This window comes from Cynara cardunculus (assembly GCF_001531365.2).
Source record: "Cynara cardunculus var. scolymus isolate 2C chromosome LG 9, CcrdV1, whole genome shotgun sequence".
Taxonomy (NCBI): domain Eukaryota; kingdom Viridiplantae; phylum Streptophyta; class Magnoliopsida; order Asterales; family Asteraceae; genus Cynara; species Cynara cardunculus.
Window position 1 is genome coordinate 10,194,501 of NC_037536.1, and position 21,137 is coordinate 10,215,637.

The 21,137-nt window shown below is 37.4% G+C and overlaps 2 protein-coding genes across 3 annotated transcripts; both read left to right on the top strand.

The window, feature by feature from the left end:
• Positions 1-1,305: 1,305 nt before the first annotated feature.
• Positions 1,306-6,127, top strand: LOC112518738 (protein-S-isoprenylcysteine O-methyltransferase B-like). Of its 2 annotated transcripts, XM_025126547.1 has the most exons (3): positions 1,310-1,468; positions 5,104-5,184; positions 5,289-6,127. In XM_025126547.1, exons 2-3 carry the CDS (start codon positions 5,106-5,108, stop codon positions 5,873-5,875), a joined length of 666 nt encoding a protein of 221 aa, XP_024982315.1. In that variant the 5' UTR covers positions 1,310-1,468; positions 5,104-5,105; the 3' UTR covers positions 5,876-6,127. The 2 variants fall into 2 exon arrangements, with proteins under 2 accessions (XP_024982316.1, XP_024982315.1); XM_025126548.1 differs by having other exon boundaries at positions 1,306-1,468; positions 5,104-6,127.
• Positions 6,128-9,296: 3,169 nt separating this feature from the next.
• LOC112518511 lies at positions 9,297-21,137 on the top strand. The gene is made up of 3 exons (XM_025126230.1): positions 9,297-9,452; positions 11,703-11,782; positions 20,749-21,137. Exons 1-3 carry the CDS (start codon positions 9,342-9,344, stop codon positions 20,816-20,818), a joined length of 261 nt encoding a protein of 86 aa, XP_024981998.1. The 5' UTR covers positions 9,297-9,341; the 3' UTR covers positions 20,819-21,137.

A 21,137-nucleotide genomic window follows, 5' to 3' on the forward strand; every position in this document is an offset into this window, starting at 1 on the left:
GTTAATTTGATACTAATATCGATTTATTTTTTTCAAATTTTTATGCTATTTTCATATTTATATTTCATTCAAAAATAAAAACATTATCGTTTTTTCAAAACCACATAAAATCGTATTATATCAATAAATAATAATAAAAACTAAACATTAAAACGAAGATTTATTTCGCTGCATTGCGCGATTACCCTTCTAGTTTAATAAAGTATTGACATCAAAATTATAACAAAAAATATTTAATGATTACATCCTCGGGGGAAACCTGCTGATATCTTTCAAAGCACTTTCTAGTATGCGTTTTAGCAGGCTAGTTTTGGGCAGGATGCATACACACAAACCCACTTTCAGTTGGATTAGAAATCAAAGAATATATAGATTGACTTGTAGCGACCTCCTCTTTATTTGGTAATAAATATATTTTCAAATTTTGTTTTCGATGATAAATGTCAATTGAGGGCTAAGAGTTTAGATTAAGCCGTTAATTATATTCGTATTTAATCCCCTCTTGTGAAATGAAAATGGTAGCTGGATTCCGTCAAATACCTCTTGTGGTTCATTCTTACCCGAAAAAAATACGTGTTTCCTTTATGTTCTCACAATGAACCTATCATATTTAATGGTTTATTGTACTTTGTTACAGGTTTATTGATATATCGATAGAGAAATAGTATATTCCTTTTATTTTATAAGTGCAAGAACTTGGTTCAAAACATTAATTAAAGACTTATGGGCCATTTACTGAACGCTTACTCGCGTAAGCACTTATCAAGCTTCGTTACCATACCGGATGAATATGGTAAGGGCCATGAATCTTACCTGATAAGAGCAAAACAAGGACCAAAAGTCTTACCCGGTAAGTGAGAGTGACAGCTCTTACCACGGTTAGTGCTTACCGGGTAAATTGTTGCATACGATACTGTTTTCGTGGACTAAAATCTTATCCGGTAAGTAAGCGATAGTGTTGAATTTTACGAGTAAGCGTTTACCGGATAAGTGATTAGGTAAACAACCCCTTAATCATACAAAAATATAGAAGTCTGTTGAGTCTTTTTGGTTTTAAAAAATTTGAAATTCTATTTGTAACATTCAGTTGATTTTCGATCGTAAGTGGAGTTAAGTTAAGAAGCGTAAGAATGAATCTTTATCTTTGATGTATGTTAGGATGAGATACATCGGGATAAAATGATCAATCCTATATCAAACATGATTCCTAGGGGAATTTGAGATTAAAAAAAATTCGGTTTGGGTTTTTTTGAGAAGAGAAAAATACCATGATTCTTTTTTGGAAAGAGAAAAATACCATGGAATCATGGATGGTCTGTAATAGCGTCACCCAGGGCAAGCTCAACCTCCAGATCCAACCTCGCTGTTCCAGTCTCCCAGCGACGCTACTCTCAGTCGCCGGCGGCGGCGCGATCAAACTTCTCACCCGTTTTCACCTTTTTGCTCTACGAACTTTGCCTATTTTTGTGTAAGCTTTCCTTTTATGCTTTTTAATTTCCAAAAATAACTAGTCCAACGGGTTTAGTTGTTCGTTTAGTTCACAGTAAAATTCTTTAAGCCTGTTATTTATTTCGAATTTTCTTCTCTTATTCTGTTTAATTAAGGCTCCGTTTGTACTGTTTTATAGTGAATAGTGTTCTTCACATGTGTGAATTTGGTTTTGTTAGTGGTTTAGGGTTCATAAAAAATTAAAGATAGGAGATTGTTATTGAAGTTTTGCGATTAAGCTGTTTGATTGCTAGAACTTGTTCATGGAAAAGCAATAATCAAGCCAGCTTTCGTCCCGTAATATTCCTTGCTTCACCAACTGTGTACACTCGTCTGAAATTGAAATCAAAATTGAAATGTTTAGTGAAAAAGGAAATCATAAAGGCCACAACCTGCTTTTTTGGAGCTCAATTGCCTACAGTAGGCATTAGTATACATATTTTTATTGGCTTTTTGGCCTGGATATTTGTTTTTTAAAATTTCATTATCTTCTACTCTGGTGCTTATATGAAAGGGTTCTGGTATCGTTTAGGTAGATTACTGGCTAGTCTCTGGTGCATAATGATATTTTCATGTTTGTGCATCTTCTCTATAATCATCAGCGGAACGGTACAGGATTGTGTGTGATCAAATTAAAGGCGATGCTCTTTTGGCTTGTTATGGGAGAGATGAAAGGGGGATTTTAAATTGCATTTCTTCATAGTTTGACAGACATTTTGTTGACTGGAGACAATGAGTGCAGTCAGTATGACTTTGACTTCCCTAAAATCGTAGCAACTGTGCAAGTTTCATTTCGCTTTATACGTTTCGGAGTTGAGTTCATTCCTGCAACTCTTGTAGGTTTTGAGGGGAGGAAGATTAAGATACGATTATAAGAATGTCTTGCATTAAAGGCACATTTAAGTTGCAATATTTGGCTATTCACTTTATTATCCCCATCCCAAACTTAGAAGAGTTACAATTGAAAACAAGCCATGTCACGACGACTCGTATAGCGGTGGTCATATATTGGCTTCCCTTGATTCACTTGATAACGCTAAGTTTTCTTGGCTCAAGGGTATTATGGGATGTTTACATCCAAGCATACTAGTTTTGATGTTCTTTTATTTTGTCATTTACTTTATTCCCTTATTAAGAAGATCGTAACCCCACCAATGATCTAACATTTGCCATATACGTCTAATGTCCAGTGTAAGTATGTAAATCTTTTAAACATAATCAGTCATCTTTAACTCCATGTTCTGCTCCTATTGCATTCAGTGTCGGGAGGAAACCTTTACGATATCTGCCACAACAATCATGTTGTGAAAGCAGCAAATCGCTTGGGGGCTGTTTACAAACACTTACCAACAAGAGTTACCACCCTCCCTTACGGCCTTACCTTATCGGGTAACGTTATCGGCCATATGTATTGTTGAAAGTGTCTCTTACCTGGTAAATGCAAACTGCGTAAGAGTCTACTCCCTCTCTTACCAGGTAAGATTCTCGGTCCTTACTATGCTTCTTGCCGGGTAAGATTCTCGGCCCTTGCCATGTTCATCCGGTAAGATAAGTGACACCTGGTAAACATTTGATAAGCAGCCGCTTAGTTTTACTTGTACATAGATCCCCCAGTCAAACATAGTTCCCTCAAAGCCATTAAAATGGAACTGTGTCTCCTTTCGCAACGTCAAACTTTTCAGACAACCATAAAGGATTACTCCTCTAACCAATGAAAATTTCGATGCTTGACTCAACACGTGGTTTAAGAAAATTGTTTGACTATTCACAGAATACCCGAAAAATAGCCTTACAAAGTCCCCACTACAATATGATGAGAGGCTATTCCTCCCGAAATATTCTATGCCAAAATCAATAGCATCACTTTTTCTTGTATTGATTATAATGAACAAACAATTAACCTGACCATGATACTTTTCTGAGAAAAGGAAATGTTTCTATTTTCATGGGATTGTTGGAGTAATTATTTCAACCCAAATAATATTATTGTGTTTGCATAGTAATGCTGAGGGCAGAGCTTAGGGTGTGCAGAAAATCATCTGATCAAATTACAAGTTACAACCAACCAACCAAAATTAGATTGGATTGGATCAAAAATTTTACCATCCATAATGGATTGGTCGGTTGTTGAATAATAGTTCAAAATCCAATTACCATCCTTGTATCAAGGATGAAAGATTTATTTTATGTGATTTGTATCCAGTAGTTTTGCATACCAGGCTTGTTTTTTTCTTCTTCTTATGATTTGCACTTATAAATTATGGTGGTCGCTTGATTTATAAGGAGATCTATTTATATGTAGTTTTTTAATTGAAAATGTATGAATGATTAGTTCAAAATATAGGATTTTTTGACCCAATCCTGTCCAATAAGTTACAAATAGTAATATCCAAAATTAATTATATTTGAGCAGTTGTCAAAATTATTGGATCAGTTTCGTCCAAATCCAATGAATGTGAACCGATGAACTACCCTAGACAGGAGCCACATAGAGGCCAGGGTGGGACTGGGTCATCCTCAATTCTTAAGGAAAAAATTGTATGGCCCAATTCATCATAGATGATCCAGGCTCTTTCTCATTTCTCATCTCACTTCAATGACCCAGCTCCCTTCCATTGATGACTTAGTGGCCAGTTCCACCCCTGAATAGTCTGCACAGCGCTGCCCTACGCAACCCCTGTCTGCTGTCTGCCCCCGATCCTTTCCCAAACACAAGCATCGCCCCTAACCACAACTCATCCGCTGATTCTTCAACATCAGTCGGGTCGGACGTCCACTTAGTTTCACCCAAGCTTCATCCTGGTCGTGGATAGATCACCCAGGTTCAGGTCCATAAGCAGTGACAATTCACAATTACCCTAGTTCATGGTAATAGTTTCAATTTGTGGATTTGGTTTTTGTGGTTTTGCTGGAGGAGAACTTGGTCTAAAATTGTAAATGTATGAACTTCGCCTCATTATGTGGGTGCTCCAAGATTTTCTTCTACACTCTTTCTGTTTTTGGTTCAGGTACTTGCTTGCCATCAAAATTGTATATTTGTATTTGATCTTAAGCAAGGTGTTTTTGTTCAAAGATGGGAGTTTTGACACCCCAACATAATCTTTGTAATCTAAAGAATTCATTAAGGGAAGCCTTAAGATTCTCATAAACCCAAGTGGTATGTTTGATCACAGACCAAACACATTCAAAAACTACAGGAACTAGAGCATAATATCAAAACCAAAACATTCCACCAAGCTAATTCTAGAATTTGACCAAGTCAACACATTTATAAGCTTGAGCTAGTTCATGAATCTGACTCAATATTAAGCATAAACTTGAAACAACGATCACTAAGTAAACCACTAAAACTGAAATCCAAGCTAATTCGGAAGTGGAATACCTTAAAGATCTTGAATGGGCATATGACATGGTGGTACAGTATTTTTTTTTTGAATCTTTGAATTGGGTTTTGGTTGTAGAAGTTCAATCTGTTTTAAACTGCAATTGTTTGTTAATTGGTATATCCATATATCTAACAGCCATTTATAGTAATTTAACAAAGAGAAATGGTGTTCCAAGAATTGCTATAGATCCCGAAGACGTGTGCTGATTTCAAGAATTGTTTGTTTGCAGAAATGTCCTTGAAGCATTTTCTTGGTGACATGAAGACTGAGGTTTTATTGGAACTTCTGGACAGCATTTCTTCTTTTTCAGGTCTGAAGTAAAACCCTCCTTCTTACATAATCAAATTTCTACACCCTCTTGACTCCTTGATCTTACTCGAAAGATTTCACTGAATCAATCTGGGAAAATGACAGAAATATTCAGCTACACTGCTTGCAGACAATTATCACAAATGTTCTTTGCAGTACTCTTCTTTCATGGTTCCGAATACCTTTTAGCAATCATATTTCATGGGAAATCCAATGTAACTCTTAAATCTCTCTTGATCAGCCAACAGTATGTCTTGGCAATGATCTTCTCTGTGCTAGAATATTTACTCGAACTTTACTTTTTCCCCGAGTTGAAAGAGAATTGGTGGATTAGCAATTTGGGACTTCTGATGGTTGTTGTTGGGGAAATCATAAGGAAACTCGCTATTATAACTGCTGGACGAGCTTTTACTCATCTTATTCAAAGACATCATGATGAACGTCATAAATTGATAACGCACGGAGTTTATAGCATTGTTCGCCATCCAGGGTACACCGGCTTCTTGATCTGGTCAGTTGGCACTCAAATAATGTTGTGTAACCCTGTGGCGACCTTTGCGTTTACATTAGTCGTTTGGAACTTCTTTCATAGAAGAATACCATACGAGGAGTATTTCTTGAGACAGTTCTTTGGGTCGGAGTACGATGAATTTGCTAAGCAGGTCCCTTCTGGGATTCCGTTCGTGAAGTGATGAACCAACATACTACCAATAGGATCTTTCTTGACTAAAGTTCTAACCTTTCTACCGTTGCACGTTGAAGCTCCGGATCCACTTTCTGCTTTCGGTTTTCAACCTGTAAGTTGTTTTTGTTGTAAATTTGTGTCTGGGAGTCTTTCATATGACTAATAGAATTTGCAATTTGGATTTACACAGTAGAAGATAAGTTGTTTGTGGGATCTTGATATTGATACTGAATTTGAGAACTGTTGCTCTTGTTGTTTAGATGTGTGTGTGTTAACATTTTTGGAATGGTATCAAGTGAATCTTTAAAATGATTGTATTGATATTTTACTTTTTTTTTCTATTAATCTGGATATCCAACCTGCTATGTGAGCCGACTAATCCCAGGGAGACCACCTGCTTTGCAGATAGCACGGAGTCACTGCATTTGAACCTCCGTGGCCCAAAGGGATTTTTATTCCTCCTTGGATTTGAACTTGGGACCTCCTGTACTTTTGGATCTTTTTACTTTCTTATTTTCTTATATATAATTTTATCTCTACAACAATTTCATCATTTACAAGCCTCTTTAAAGTTTTGAGTGTCTTTATATTCTCGTGTAAATGTATGCGTAAAATCTTACCCCCTCGGGTCTTACCTCTTTGTAAGATGTATTGAGTTCGTTTGTTTTTATCTGGTTTATTAAAGTTGAGTTGGTGTATGTTGTTTGGTGCCTCAAAATGACGTTAGTAGAGATTTTTAGGTATATAATCTTAAATCTCGGTGTCATCTTCTATGCCCGTCTTTTTATATTATGTCAGGATGCAGTTTTGTTTAATGGAACACCATATTTACAACGTTGTGAGAATTTGGTTTTATATAACACCACCACCTTTGGGTATTCAAGCTAGAGATCGAGTGTGGGTGCTAATTTAGTTCGTATTTGACTTTGGTTAAACTCTCTAATTTCCGTCAGTATACTACACGTCGTGTGAATAAGATTGAAAGGCCAATTAACTAGATTTCGTCACAGACCACGCTTCTCATTTTTGAGTTACTGTCCAAGGACGACTTGAAATTTTGGATTTTGATTTTTGACGGACTTTGGAACTTTCTGATTCAGGGAACACGAATAAAAACTTAATGTATTTGGACATATTTTTTTAATTGGGCCAAAAAATTGAGCCTACAACATCAAAACTAAATATAACTGATTCATGTGTACTTGGACGGTCGATTTGGTCCAAATCACTAAAAAAGGTTCAAACCGCAAACCGGACCGGATCAAATGGTTTGATTATTTTTAGACCAAACTGGACCATCAATCTGCTCATATAATACTCTTAGAAAAGGACAGCTTGGACCGTCTTATGGGGTTGTAAATTCCTTTTAGTTATTTAGCCTTAAATCGAGTTTTTGATTGATTTTATTACGTATAATATATGTATAAATTTTACTTTATGAGTGCGGATATAGGTGTTTAAATTGCCACTCGTCTTAGTAATATCCTTGAAATTGTTTTACGTATGGTTCTAAATAACTCGTTATGGCGCGTTATGTCGTCAAGGTTTGGGTTCGTTGCCATGTTAACCCCTATGGCTATGTAATGCGTTATGGCGTGTTACGACACGTTATAGCATATTACGATGTGTTATTTTGTAAGGTGTGAGGTTACTTTAATATATAACTTGAGCAATAAATGATAATTATATGTACGGGACTAAGACTTAAATAAACGTAAAAAAGAAACTTAAAACTAAAACCTTAACTAGGTAAATATCTACTCATATTCCTCTACACGAAAAGCCAAACAAGAATTCTTTTAAAATTGTAAAAAGTAATGAGTAGAAATTCAATTGATTTAATCTTGATTTTGCACACTCTTGATATCATTTTCTATAAGCTCTATATATATTTGGTATCAGTGGTTCTTAATTTTTTTTTCCAGTTTTATTACATTTATGAATTTAATTTGTTCTAAGACATTATCCAAAACACTAACACATACAAAGTGATGGGTGGGTGGGTGGCTGTGTGGGGTGTGTGTGTGTATATATATATATATATATATATATATATATATATATATGGGCCTATTCAAGGGAGAACTAAGTTGTTTGTGGTAACTGTGAGAACCAATATTAACCACAAATCAATAGATAAATTAGGAAATTTATAAATTTGGTAATTTTAAATTAAAATCTTAATGAAAGGATATTTTTGGTATTTTAAAACTCTCATCTCTCCTCTCTTTTCTCTCCGGCCATCGTTCTCCGGCCTCCAGCCACCGTCCTCCGGCCTCCGGCCACCGTCGTTCGGTGATACCATTATGATACCACTGTGATACCCAAAAATATTGACTCTGTTAAACAAAAGATACATTGTGATACCTAATCATATATAAGATGCATAGTGATACCACTGTGTTACATCTTCGATCGACCACACAAACGACATCAATGTGATACCCAAGCACAGATATGATGCATTGTGATACCATTGTAGTATCACCGGAGGACGGTGGCCGGAGAGAGAAGAGAGGAGGGAGGAAAGTTTTAAAATACCAAAAATATCCTTGCATTAATATTTTAATTCAAAATTATAAATTTCCTAATTTATATATTGATTTGTGGTTAATATTGGTTCTCACAATTACCACAAACTAATTAGTTCTCATTTGATTATGCCCCTATATATATATGCCGCCTTAGGGCACGTCTTGAAAAATGTCATCGTTTCGTCGTAACTCGTAAGGCTTGAAGCTTGATCTCATCGCCATATCACGCCTTACGCCATTTAGAACATTGGTTTTACACAAACAGTATCAAATATCAGTATGATGCTATATTTATACATGAATAGTAAGACGAATAATCGTGTGAGAATAAGAGTTAAAGTGAGAATCGTAAGAAGAGATATGAACCATTTATCACTTTTGATCTTATCCCATCCAATGAATTGCGTTTGATATGGGAATTGATCAATTCTTGGTGCATCTCATTAGTGTTGATCCAATGATAGAAATCTTCTTATGCTTCTCGGGATGACTTCCATTTTCATCGGAGCTAAACCCTCGAATAGTAAGGTTTTGGTTCCGGTGAGAAGAAAAGTTATGATAAGAAGCGTAAAAAGAAATCTCCAGTCTTGGATCAATCGCAATTGAATGTTAAACTGTGCACCGAAAATGAGATAACACTATGAGGGTGTTTAGTATTGCTTATTTGAAACAATTTATACTTTTCTACAAAAGTTCTTATCAACTTATTATAAATTAGATTGGTTTAACTTATTCAAAAACTTTTTATTATCACTTTGACACCCGTATAAACTGTTTATTAAAACAATCAAAATGCTTGTTATCGATACCACAACGGAATAAATATTTTTTTTTATAAGCGATCACGACGGCACGTTTTATATTTTTAGAGGGTGTTCCGAGTTTGGATATAAATTCATACCTAATTGCTCTGTACCGTCGGAAGGAGAAACGAGAGAGATGAGTGAAAGAGAAGTGCCTCGGAGAGAGAGTCCGTGGGGATTGCCCAACGGCGACACCCGTCAACCGAAAGCTCACAGATGCAACGATCGTGTTGAAGATGTTGTTCAAGTTAGTTCCTAATCTTGCTCATTCCTCGTTTCTCTGATTTTTCTAATTGCTGTTGGCTTCATGGATGTGTGAATTTGCTTTAGGTTCTGTGATTGCTCTTCAAATGATTTATGGTTTTCTTTGTGATTTATTGAGAAACTTGTGGTTTTACCTGTTTGAATTTATGGTTGGGTGCATAACGATCCTGGGTCATAGTGTCTGATCAGAATCTTTTCAAGTTGCTCCCTTCTTTGGAGGAAGAAAAGAGCTACATTGTGATTTTAATGTTTAAACCTAGTACTTTGATACACAATTTTGACTTGGATTTTAATGCAAATTTAACAATTTTATCTTACAATACTTAGTTTAGTTTTCTCTAAACGTTTGAAAATCCCACATCAATTTAAGTCGAAAGGCAGGTTCTTAGTCCGCCATCAGGTTAAGGCCCATGGCGTTTGTGTAAGGAAGCCAAAAATCTTGTTTTTTGAAGAGGAGGTCCATTTGGCTGTATTTAGGAAGCTAAAAATCATCATTGGGTTATTTGTTTAGTCATTGCTGTATTGCATACTTACTAAATCTTAATCTTTTTGGTTGGTCTACACTTGATATGAGTGGATGGTTTGAATTTAGAAAGCTGCTGTTCGTCCTGTAATAATATAAATTTTCAAGGATGCTGTCCTGTGAATTAATACTTAGTTTCATATTCCTTGGTTGAGACATACAATTAAACTAAATTTTACAATAGGAGATTTCTGCTATACCATTCTGGTTCTTGAGATGAAATACGAATACGAATGAGATGAAATATCCTGGGTTCTTGAGGAGGAAAGATTCAGTACCAAGACGAAATGCTACCATATGTGCCTTTTTTGCTTGCTTGAATGCCCTTCGATATTCTCTTTGAGCCTATAGTAACTATCACCTCAAGGTAGAAGGGGGTGCTCTGGCTGCAGTAACTACAGATAGCCACACCAGTTTTCTGCAAGATACCTCATGGGTTATTTTTCATATCTATATTCCCAAGTAGTCTTCCTTGCTTTTTTCTATGCCCAGATCCTACTAAGATCTTCTCTTTGCAGTCAAGAACAACATTCAGTGAATGACCAAGCCACAAAGCTGCCGAGCCAGCAATTATGGCTGGGGTTATTTACGAGGGACCAGAGGTTGTTTGTACATGTTCTGTGGTTTGCTCCACTGCATGTTTGTGAGGGAGTTCGGGTGCAGATTTCATTGATGAGAGAGATGAGTTGATACAATTCATAGAATAGTGAATAATCTGGAGAAGTATATTACCTTCAACTTGGTTTGAACGTTCCCAACAAAGACAACACAGTTGTATTTAACTTTTACAGCTGATTTTTTCCATTATTTAAGGGTAAATCTAACATTTAACGAGCATGCTTTTTCAAGAGATAAATTAATATCTCCCAGGCATGCTTTTGCTATGCTTCTCTTGGACCCACTGGTCCCGTTATGATTCCTTGTTTTAGGTTATCCTTGGTCAGGGAACTTACTTGCCATGTCACTCATGTGTTAGTTTACTTGGATATATTTCTTAGTTAAATGATAATGAGAACATGGCTAGCATATATTACATTTAGGAGCCAACTATTTTGACATAAGAGCCTGCCTGAGCAAGTTGAAAGAGTGTAAAGAATCTCTGTTCTAGAAAGAATTAGTTTGTGTTCATGGGCTGAACTTTTGTTTCAGGTTGTTCTCTTTATATGTTTCTCAATAGAAGACCATAATAACATCAGGATTCAGGAACACATTCAATTTTTTTTTGAGCAAGCTTTATCATTTCTTTGCATACACTTTGCACAAGCGGAGGTCTTCATGAAAATAGCCACTCTACTATTCGGGGTAGAGGCTAGGTCTACGTACATCGCACCCTCCCCAGGCCCCACCTCTGGTTGGTACATGCTGAGTTTGTTTGGTTTGAATGATTGCTGTAATTTTAGTAGGATGAAGTGAATTTTTCTCTTACACTCGGGTGACTGAATCCTCCTTTGTCAAAGAACCATAACAAAAATGATTTTGTTTCAAATATTTGTATGCCTGATCATGAGCAACCAAACCGTTTGGAATTGAACACATGACATAACTTTTGGATTTGGATAAGTTTCTTTTCTAGAGACACAATGATCTTGATAGTTTCAAAATATATTCACCTAACTGCTGTGATTTCAATATCAAATAAAAATCTTGCACACAATTTCTACAGCACTTCAATTTTGTAACCTGAATTCATTTCATTTCTGTCGTATTTAGGCATGTTTTGAAGGTAACCCCTTTAAGACGGTTCCAGGCCCTTTCAAGCTTTTTTGGCAATGCATGCAGTCCAAACCCGGGTATGTCTTCCATGTTATGTTATTGCATCATTTGAATTTTCCTTGTTTACACTTCTTGGCTCATCTAAGAGAGTCATTGTACGTACCTTTCAAGTTTGATTTGTATGATGTTTTAGTCTTAGATAAGAGCAGAATTTATATTTAAGCTTTCGCAAATTTCCTTGGCTGTAGTTTGAAACAACGATTGGCTGTCGTAATGATTGCGGGGCGTCAAACTAATTGACATACTCCAACTTATACTAAATGCAAAATGTGGTCACACATGAATTTCCATTCATTCTTGAATCTTGACTAGTATTTTCTTTTTTGAAGTTCAGATAGGGTGTACAAAAAACTGTCAACCCGTGAAACCCACCCAACCCAACCCGCTAACAACCCAATTAAACCCAACCTGCCTAACCGTCAAACCACCCACCCGCCAAACCGATAACCCACCAATATATAATTTTTATAAATTTTTATTTATATATATGTTTATTATGTATATATATGTATAAATTTCATATAATTTTTATTGATATTATGTTTGTATTTCATTTTAGCTAAACATATAGGTTACCAAAAGAGATTCACGACCAAGAATGACGACAAATAATCTAATTAATAAGAGAAAATTATTGAAATCTTTTTTGCAGCAACAACAAATTGATATGTCGGAGAATATGAATGATTTTGATAGATATTTGGTTGACGAATCCATCAATCTAAATACCCCGTCATTTTATGCTGTACTATAGTGGAAAGAAAATGCTTAGTTATAGCATTTCGCTACAACAACATTAGATCTTGTAGGATGCCCAGAATGTCTAAGCGTCCTAATATGATACTTTATAAGACAAAACAAGAAAAATGTCTTATCTAAAAGAGTTACAATAAGTTTATAGGATGATTTTGGGCGTCTTAACAAATTCTATGACGCTTTTAAAATAAAATGTCGTATTAGTTATTTTATACGACGCGACTTGAAAAAGTGTCATATGAACATAGGTGTCCTATAAATAGATGAGTTTATGGGACACTTAAAATATTTCTATAAAATAACTAATACGACATTTTATTTAAAGATCATTCTAAAACACTTGTTGAAAGGTCCAAAAACGTCCTATAAACCTATTGTAACCTTTTTAGATAGTAGTTTTATAGTATGGTCTATAAACTTAAGTTTTATGAATTATTTCATTCGTCAAATTTTATGTAACTACTAACCCGCCAACCCAACCCAAACCGCCTCAACCCGCAAGCATTGGATTGAGTTGGGTTGGGTTGAAACTTTTTCAAACTACCATAATCGGGTTGGATTGTAAAAATGTTGTAAATCACCCACCCAACCCGCGTATACCCCTAAGTTCAGATGCACTAGGCAACAAATACATAGGTTAGAAGGAGGGGCATGGAAGAATGGAACTTATTATTATTTATTAATTTTTATACCCATAGTTGTTAAAAGCGCGCCTAAGACGCACCTAGGCTCTAAGGTTCAAGGTCTTGGGCTTTTTTCAAGTCGAGGCTCAACGTATTCACAAGGCTCACTAAGGCACTGCGTCTTGGCTGAGGCACCTTGTGGGCCTAGGTGCTCCTCATAAAGAGTTACTAAATATCTAGTTAAACCGTAAGATTAAATAAGTTTTCTCATCTTCTCATCTCCTAGATTTCTTAAAGAAGTGTTATTAAATAGATGACATAAGTCAAACCCTAATATTAAATACTAAGTCCTTAAATTCAAGCCTCCTTCTCTATAAAACAGACCTTAAAACTTCTCCTTCACGGCTCACGCTTTAAACCCTTTTGCCTCTATTGAAGTAGTGTTGGTTGCTGCATTAGAGACTTGTTTTTTGTAACTGTGTGTGAGTATGTGTGTATATATATTGATAAGATGCGCCTTGCATTCATGAGCCCTGCGTCTCACGCTTGCTCTTCGCGCCTAGTCCTCGGGATCCTGTTGCGCCTAAGTGCCCTGAGCCTTTAACAACTTTGTTTACACCTTTAGGTTATGTAAACTAAAATTATCATCACATTCTCTCCATTATAATAATATACAATTGGTTTATTGCAATAGATAAGAGGGTAAGAGTATGTGAGACTGCACCATATAATCGCTTGGTCCCATCACATTAGAGGGTAAGAGAAAACCCCAATGAAATAATAGTACTGAGTTTCTCAAGCTGGACTCATGGAGCTTGCTTGAGACCATATATTATTTTTTTCTTAATCTACAAAAATAACCTTTGGGATGAAAATATCAAGAGGAGGCTTCATGCATAGTATACTTCTTTAGTTAGATCACCCGTGAGAAATACGTTTTTGACGTCAATGTGATGTAATTGCCACTTATGAGCGGCTACAATCGCAAGATGATTATGGAATGAAGTAACCCTAGTAATTGGGCTAGTCTCCTCGTAATCAATACCATACTCTTGATTAAATGCTGTCATGCATCGGTATATAGGCCCAAGCTCAATATTATATTCTAGAATAAGTTTTTAGTATAAATAGGGATGTAGATGGTAGAAGGTGTTAGACGTGGCTTTAATTGTGTTAGTTTAGTTTTTTTTTTGTTTAGCATGTCTTAACTGTTTCCTATAAATAGTTGGATATTCTCTCTTTGTAAAGTTTAGTCTCAATTCGTAATAAAATTCCTGCAATTCTCTCTATATAGCCTTCTCTAAATTCTCAACAAATTGGTATCAGAGCCTAGGGTTCCTTCTATTGCTAATCGCTAAACTCCTTAGACGTTTTTTGTTTGGAGTCGCTTCATCGCTTTCGCTAATCGTGTTACAGTGGGAAATCGTTTGGGTCTATTTGGTGTTCGATTCAAGGTGGAGCTTCTCGTTTCTGAAATTGATGGTGTAAATCGTCAGATTCAGTAATCTTTTTCATGATCGGTTGATTTTCTGGAACTAAAATCAGCGATCGATTGGAGTCTGACATCTTGAAATTGACGATCAATTTGGTTTATGGAATTGAAATTTACGATCGATTAGGAAGCGTATCAGAAATTGGTGATCGATTGGAGGCTAGAAATTGAAATTGGCGATCGTTTGCAGTCTCACATTAGAAATTGGTGGTCGATTGGTGACAGGCGACTAGTGTTTTCGTTTCGGTTCAATCAAGATTTTGAAAATGCCTCCACAAATGATCAAGATTGACAAGTTTACAGGAAAGAACAACTTCAGCCTATGGCGAATCAAGATGAGAGCTCTCCTGAAACAACAAGGCATTTGGATTCCCTTGGCTGGTGAAAGGCCTGAAGGGATGGCTGAATTTGTATTTGCACAACAAGATAAGAAGGCTCACTCTACCATCTTGTTGTCTTTGGCGGATGAGGTGATTTATGAAGTTGCTGATGAGGAGACTGCTGCGTCTTTATAGCATAAATTAGAGAGCCTTTACATGACCAAGTCTTTAACGAACAAGTTGTTAAAACAAAGGTTATTCTCATTACGAGTGAAGGAGGGAATGCCTTTGAAGGAACATATTGATGAGTTAAACTCCACTCTTATGGATTTAAAGAATGTTGAAGTCAAGATTGAAGATGAGGATGCCGCCCTCATCTTATTGGTTTCGTTGCCCACTTCATATGAAAATTTTGTCAACTTGTTCGTTGTTGGTAGAGACACAATTACAATGGAAGAAGTTCGTTCAAGTCTGCACTCATGAGAGTTGTGACTTAAAGCTTCAGGAAGTAGTTCCGAAATTCAATCGGTTGGCTTGTCGGTGGTAAATGGAGATAGAGACAAAAGTAGAAAAAAGGTCGAGACAAAGGAAAAGGGAAGTGGAAAATTAGAGGCCGATCAAGATCGAAGACTAGAGGTCCAAGTGGAAACCCAAGGGATAGCTGCCACTATTGTAAAGAACCGGGTCATTGGAAAAGTGAGCGTCCAAAACTGAAGTCAAAAGGATCTGCTGCTGTAGCAAAAGGTGATTCAGGTTCGGAGGCTAATTTGGTGCTCTTGGTGGTTGATTGCAAAAGTCAGTAAGATGTATGGATTCTTGATTCCGCGTGTTCATGTCACATGACACCACATAAGGATTGGTTTAAAACTTATGATAAGATTGCAACCAGAAATGTCTTGATGGGAAATGACGTGCTGTGCAATGTTGTTGGAATTGGGTCGGTGAGCATTAAATTGCATGATGGGACTGTGAGAACTCTAACAGATGTTCGTCGTGTACCTGGGTTGAAGAAAAACTTAATCTCTTTGGGAGTGTTCGACTCAAAAGGCTTCAAGTACACCGGTGAGGGTGGAGTAATTCGGGTCACTAAGGGTGCATTAGTAGTGATGAAAGGAGTCAAGAGAGATACCTTGTATGTGCTGGAAGGTAGCACGGTTGTTGGATCAGCAGCACCAACCATTAATTCTGTAGAGTGAGTCAGAAATGACACGTTTGGGGCACATGAGGCTAGGGCATGTTAGTGAGAAAGGGATGGTAATTCTCAGCAAGGACTTCTTGGAGGTCATAGAGTTGCTGAATTGGGCTTTTGTGAGCATTGCGTCTTTGGAAAACAAAGGAGAGTGAGTTTCTCAAAAGCTGTCCATACAACTAAGTCGACTTTAGATTACCTACATGCTGATTGTTGGGTCCCTTGCAAGTTCCTTCACTTGGTGGTGGTCGTTACTTCCTCTCAATTATTGATGACTACTCTAGGATGACTTGGGTATTCATTATGAAGCATAAGAGTGAGTCATTGAGAAATTTAAAGATTGGAAAGTTCTCATTGAAAATCAGGTTGGGAAGAAGATAAAGCGGCTGCGAACGGACAACGGATTGGAGTTTTGTTCAAGTGAGTTTGATCGGTTTTATAAAGACGAAGGAATTGCAAGGCATCGAACAGTTAGGCACACTCACAGTAGAATGGAGTAGCTGAAAGGATGAATAAAATGCAGCTGGAAAGAGTGAGATGTGTGCTGTCAAATGCTAGATTGAATAGAAGTTTTTGGGCAGAAGCGTTAAACACGGTTTGCTACTTGGTGAATAGATCCCCGGCAACGGCAATTGATTGTAAAACTCCTATTGAGGTGTGGTCCGGTAAGCCGGCTGATTACACGGGCTTAAGAATATTTGGTTGTCCTTCATACTACCATGTTAGTGAAGGAAAATTGGGACCATACAGACAACTTTATCCATACAGGTCTTGATAGAAAACGAACCGAACAACCCCCTACTCTAATATGCCAAACGACTATGTAGAGACTCCATCTACAAATTGATTAGATGTTATAAAATTAAAGCTAAAGAATCTTAAGGTGCAATTATAAGAAATATTCAAAGACTTGATAAAAAACCTAACATTCTTATCATTTTCATGGGACATGTTTTTTAAACTCATCATGGCAGAACTCTTTACCGTACCCAACATCATGCATCTCTAGACAAGACTTCTTAAACTGAGACAAGATCTAAACAATGACATTCCTAATTTGGAACAAGAACAGACTTCTACGAGGACTCGTCCTCACTTCTGTTCAAGTACGCAATATGAAACATATCTAAACAAGAAACATTCTTGTACTAAAACAAAAAGCATCACACTTCTTAAAATGGAACAAGACCAAACTCACTGTGATGTGGATGAGTCGAGTTGGAGTTTGAGCGCTCACTTCGAGTTTGAGAGCAAACTTTGAGTTCAAGTTGAAGAGGCAATTCGTGCAGTGGGCATGGAGAGGCAGTAGATGACGAGGTCAAGGAGGGGCTGTTTCTGGGCCGTGAGAATGGAGGGTGGATAGGTAGGAAAGTTAGAACTAGGGTTTTTGATTTTGATTTTTTTGCTGGATTTGTTATATTTTAAAGTTCTCATTGTATATGTATTATTAATCAGATGATGTTTGGATGGTCATCGGTTTGTTTTGGTCAGTTCTATATTGCCATCCTGGAACCGAACGCTCAAGTTTTGATGGAGTCAAATTCAGCTTTAGCCTTGGAGATAAGAACCTCTCATGCTCCACAGATGGCTTCGACTTTCTTTCAGTGTGCTTCATTGGGGGTGATAGCTGAGAATAGGCTGAAGCCTCGCTGTGGCGGCTAGGGCGCTTGGCAGGTTGCTCAGCAATAGCAGCAGGTGGGTGTTGGAAGGCTAAGCCCCGGTGGTCGGAGAACTTGTTCGTGGACTGAGTTGGTGCTTCAGGGCATATTAATATTTAAGTTGAGGGTTGGGGACCCTCCTTGTCAGGGAAAATCATGGTCAGAGGATGTAAATGTAAAACCTCCTGACATTCTGTGGAAGAGGGAACAGGAGAAGGAGGTCGTTGTGGTGTTGGGTGCTGCGGATGGAACAGCGGTGTCAGGGGAGGGGGCTGGGCTTGCAATTTTTTCAGGCATGGGTGGCACCCTGGCATCACGTTCAGCAAGCATTTTAACTCTCACAATGGTTGCGTGCTAGGTATCTACGTAGAGAAGAAATAGAAGAGAAATTGCAAAGGTGAGGTGTTTGTGAAATATGTTGGGATATAGAAGAATAATGGATCAAATCATGGGATGCGAGAGGTGATGGGGAAGTGGGGAGTCACATCCCTGAAAAGTGAAAAGCATCTGACAACGTAACAGTCAGTGGTCAGCGTGCCTCCTTTTCATGAACTGGTCTTCTGTCACCATGCTGCAGCCGGTTGCCTCTGAGAATAGAGCATGAGGGGGACTGCATGGAGGTTGAAAGATGGGTGTAGCCCTATTTTTTTTTTCTCTCAATGAAACAAACATTGTTGCAAAGGTCTCATGGGTATTTAAAGGAAGAAGGCTACATGGAGAAACCACCCAGGTTTGATGGTCCTCTTGGGAAGGTATGGTAGCTAAAAAAACCCTTCTATAGCTTATAACAATTATAAAGGCCTGGTTTAGTCGACTTGCCAGTTACAACTAGAGGCTATAGTCAGGGACTTCACGCACACAACAAAAGGTACAATATCCATCCTCATTGTATATGTTGATGACGAATCTAATTCTGACAGACATCAATCACTGGGAGATAGTTTGAAGAACTACCTCCGCAATGAACTTTAATTAGAAGATCTTGGTTTTGTGAAATACTTTTTGTGCATGGAGGTTGTTAGGAGCGAGGCTGGGATTGTCATCTTCCAACGGAAATATACATTAGATCTACAGGAGGAAACTCGTATGCATGGACATAGACAGGCTAACACACCCACAGAGTTGGAACCATAAATTGGGTGTTGAAGAGATTAACGGGGTTTATCTTTCATGCAACGCGAAATATTGCTTTGGCGGTGAGTTTTGTTAGCCCGTTATGCATGGCTCTAAACAAAAGCACTAGATGCATTATATAGATGATTGTGATACTTAAAGGGGATTCCTGGCAAAGGGTTATTTTTTCAAAAAAAACACAAGACAGATGTGGAAACTACACCGATGCTGATTATGCAGGGTCATCCATTGATGGAGGTCAACAAGCGGCTATTGTACCAATGTATGGGGAATTTAGTAACATGGCGCAACAAGAAGCAATCGGTGGTGTCTTGAAGCAGCACATAAGCGGAATTTTAAGCAATCACTGATGGAATATGCAAGGGTATCCGTCTAAAGAGGGTGCTTGAAGAACTAAAGATCCCAACGACTACTCATATGAAGTTGTTCTATGACAATCAAGCAAATGCTAGCATTTTTCACAACCCAGTCCATCATGTTTGCACAAAGCACGTCGAAGTAGACCGACACTTCATCAAAGAAAAACTTGACAATGGCAGTATTTGTATGATGTATCTTCCTACTCGACAACAAATAGTAGATAATTTCACAAAAAGTCTTCCGACTACTAAGCTTCAAAATGCTATGATCCAAGCTTAACATGTTTGGTATTCACCTATTCATGCATCAACTCGAAAGGGGGGGGGGGGGTTAGAGTTAGAACGGAATTTTTAATGTATCATATTAGGATTAGCTAATCTATCCCTATTATTGTCAAGTTATAGTTGAAGGGATATATTGTAAACCCGTGTGTTTAAAAACCAAATCTTGCCAAGAAGTGAGAAGAGTTTGATGGCACAAAATTTAACTAGGCTCTAGCATTATAGTGAGTATGGGAAAAGCTTTAGCCTCAAATGTTCATCTGACTTGAAACATTCAGTCACTTTCAGGAAAAGTCTCAAGTTGTAAATGTGGGTCCTCAGAAGCAAGTCCAGAAAGTTAAAGATATCAAGGATTCCAGAGTTGATCAGTTAAAAACCAACCTATGTTTTGTCCACAACCCTTTAGCAATTTAGCCCATGAGACGATTACACTTTCTGAAATCAAGACTAACACCCGCTGTTCTCTATCCTTTATTTTTATAGCAGCAATCACATTGTCTCTCTCCTTCCTCCAACAATAGACCACAACTGCGCATGTCTCAGCATGATTGGTCCACTAAGTCGGCATAGTCTTTCTTCAAAACATTCCCTGTTCATCAAGAACTAAAACGACTACCCTACAACCTTCTCCAAGAACCAGCAACCACAAGATCCCTACAGCCTCAAACCCACTTTTTAGCAATTATGCACAGTAACATAAAGCAAAGAACACTCTCTAATTCTATTCCCAACTCACACACATACAGAAAGACACATATAAGCAAGAAACTCAAGGATTAGAGTGTAATAAACAAGGATGAAGATATGAATATGCACTTTTTTACAAGAGTGATCACATGACAAAACATGCACGACCCCAAACTCAGTGACTCGTAGGAAGGGGAGACACCATAAAGAGACCCATATGGATAGATGTTGTGGAGAATTGGTGTGGGAGGACGGCTGATGGTATAAACAGTTGTGAAGGCTGCTTCACCCTAGAAATTTTCAGGGAACCTTACTGAGATTAGTAAAGTGTGAACGGTGTCTAAAGACATTTTCTATTTTTCTACTGAGCTCTGTTGTGAAAGTTTTGCTTACTTATTATCAGCCTCAAGTACCGTTTATTTGAATGTGCAAGTAGCATCATCAACTTGATGATGATTCTATTTCGTGTTTTCTGTTTTGCAGGGAAGAACCTACCGAACCATTCTACTATTTGCAATTGGCACCGCCCACTAGAGAAGTGAAACTTGAGTAAGTGTCCTCTAAGATTACCGTGAAGTCAGTTGTGAGGTTGGTTTGTTTATTTCACTCGTCACTTGCTGTCTTTGACAAGTGTGGCGAAGGAGAGTAAAGTATCTTATTTTCCTTGATGTGAACAAATTAGGGTAAGTGCTGACCGGGATAAGATGTCAAATAAGTGCCAATAATTTGTTGTTTACCAAGTTCTACAGTAAATACTATATTTGATTATCATAAGAAAGATAAATCTCTGTTTCTTTTCGAATCGAATYGTCAATGATTTAAAGAAAATAAGCTAAATATATGGCTATGGTTGCCTTTTTCCTTGCCTAAAA

Excerpts from the sequence above, each read along its gene's own strand:
- LOC112518738 (XM_025126547.1), top strand. The coding sequence starts at position 5,106 with ATGTCCTTGAAGCATTTTCTTGGTGACATGAAGACTGAGGTTTTATTG. Across the intron at positions 5,185-5,288 it reads CAGCATTTCTTCTTTTTCAG|AAATATTCAGCTACACTGCT; the intron begins GTCTGAAGTAAA and ends GGAAAATGACAG.
- LOC112518511 (XM_025126230.1), top strand. The coding sequence starts at position 9,342 with ATGAGTGAAAGAGAAGTGCCTCGGAGAGAGAGTCCGTGGGGATTGCCC. Across the intron at positions 9,453-11,702 it reads GTGTTGAAGATGTTGTTCAA|GCATGTTTTGAAGGTAACCC; the intron begins GTTAGTTCCTAA and ends TGTCGTATTTAG. Across the intron at positions 11,783-20,748 it reads TGCATGCAGTCCAAACCCGG|GGAAGAACCTACCGAACCAT; the intron begins GTATGTCTTCCA and ends TCTGTTTTGCAG.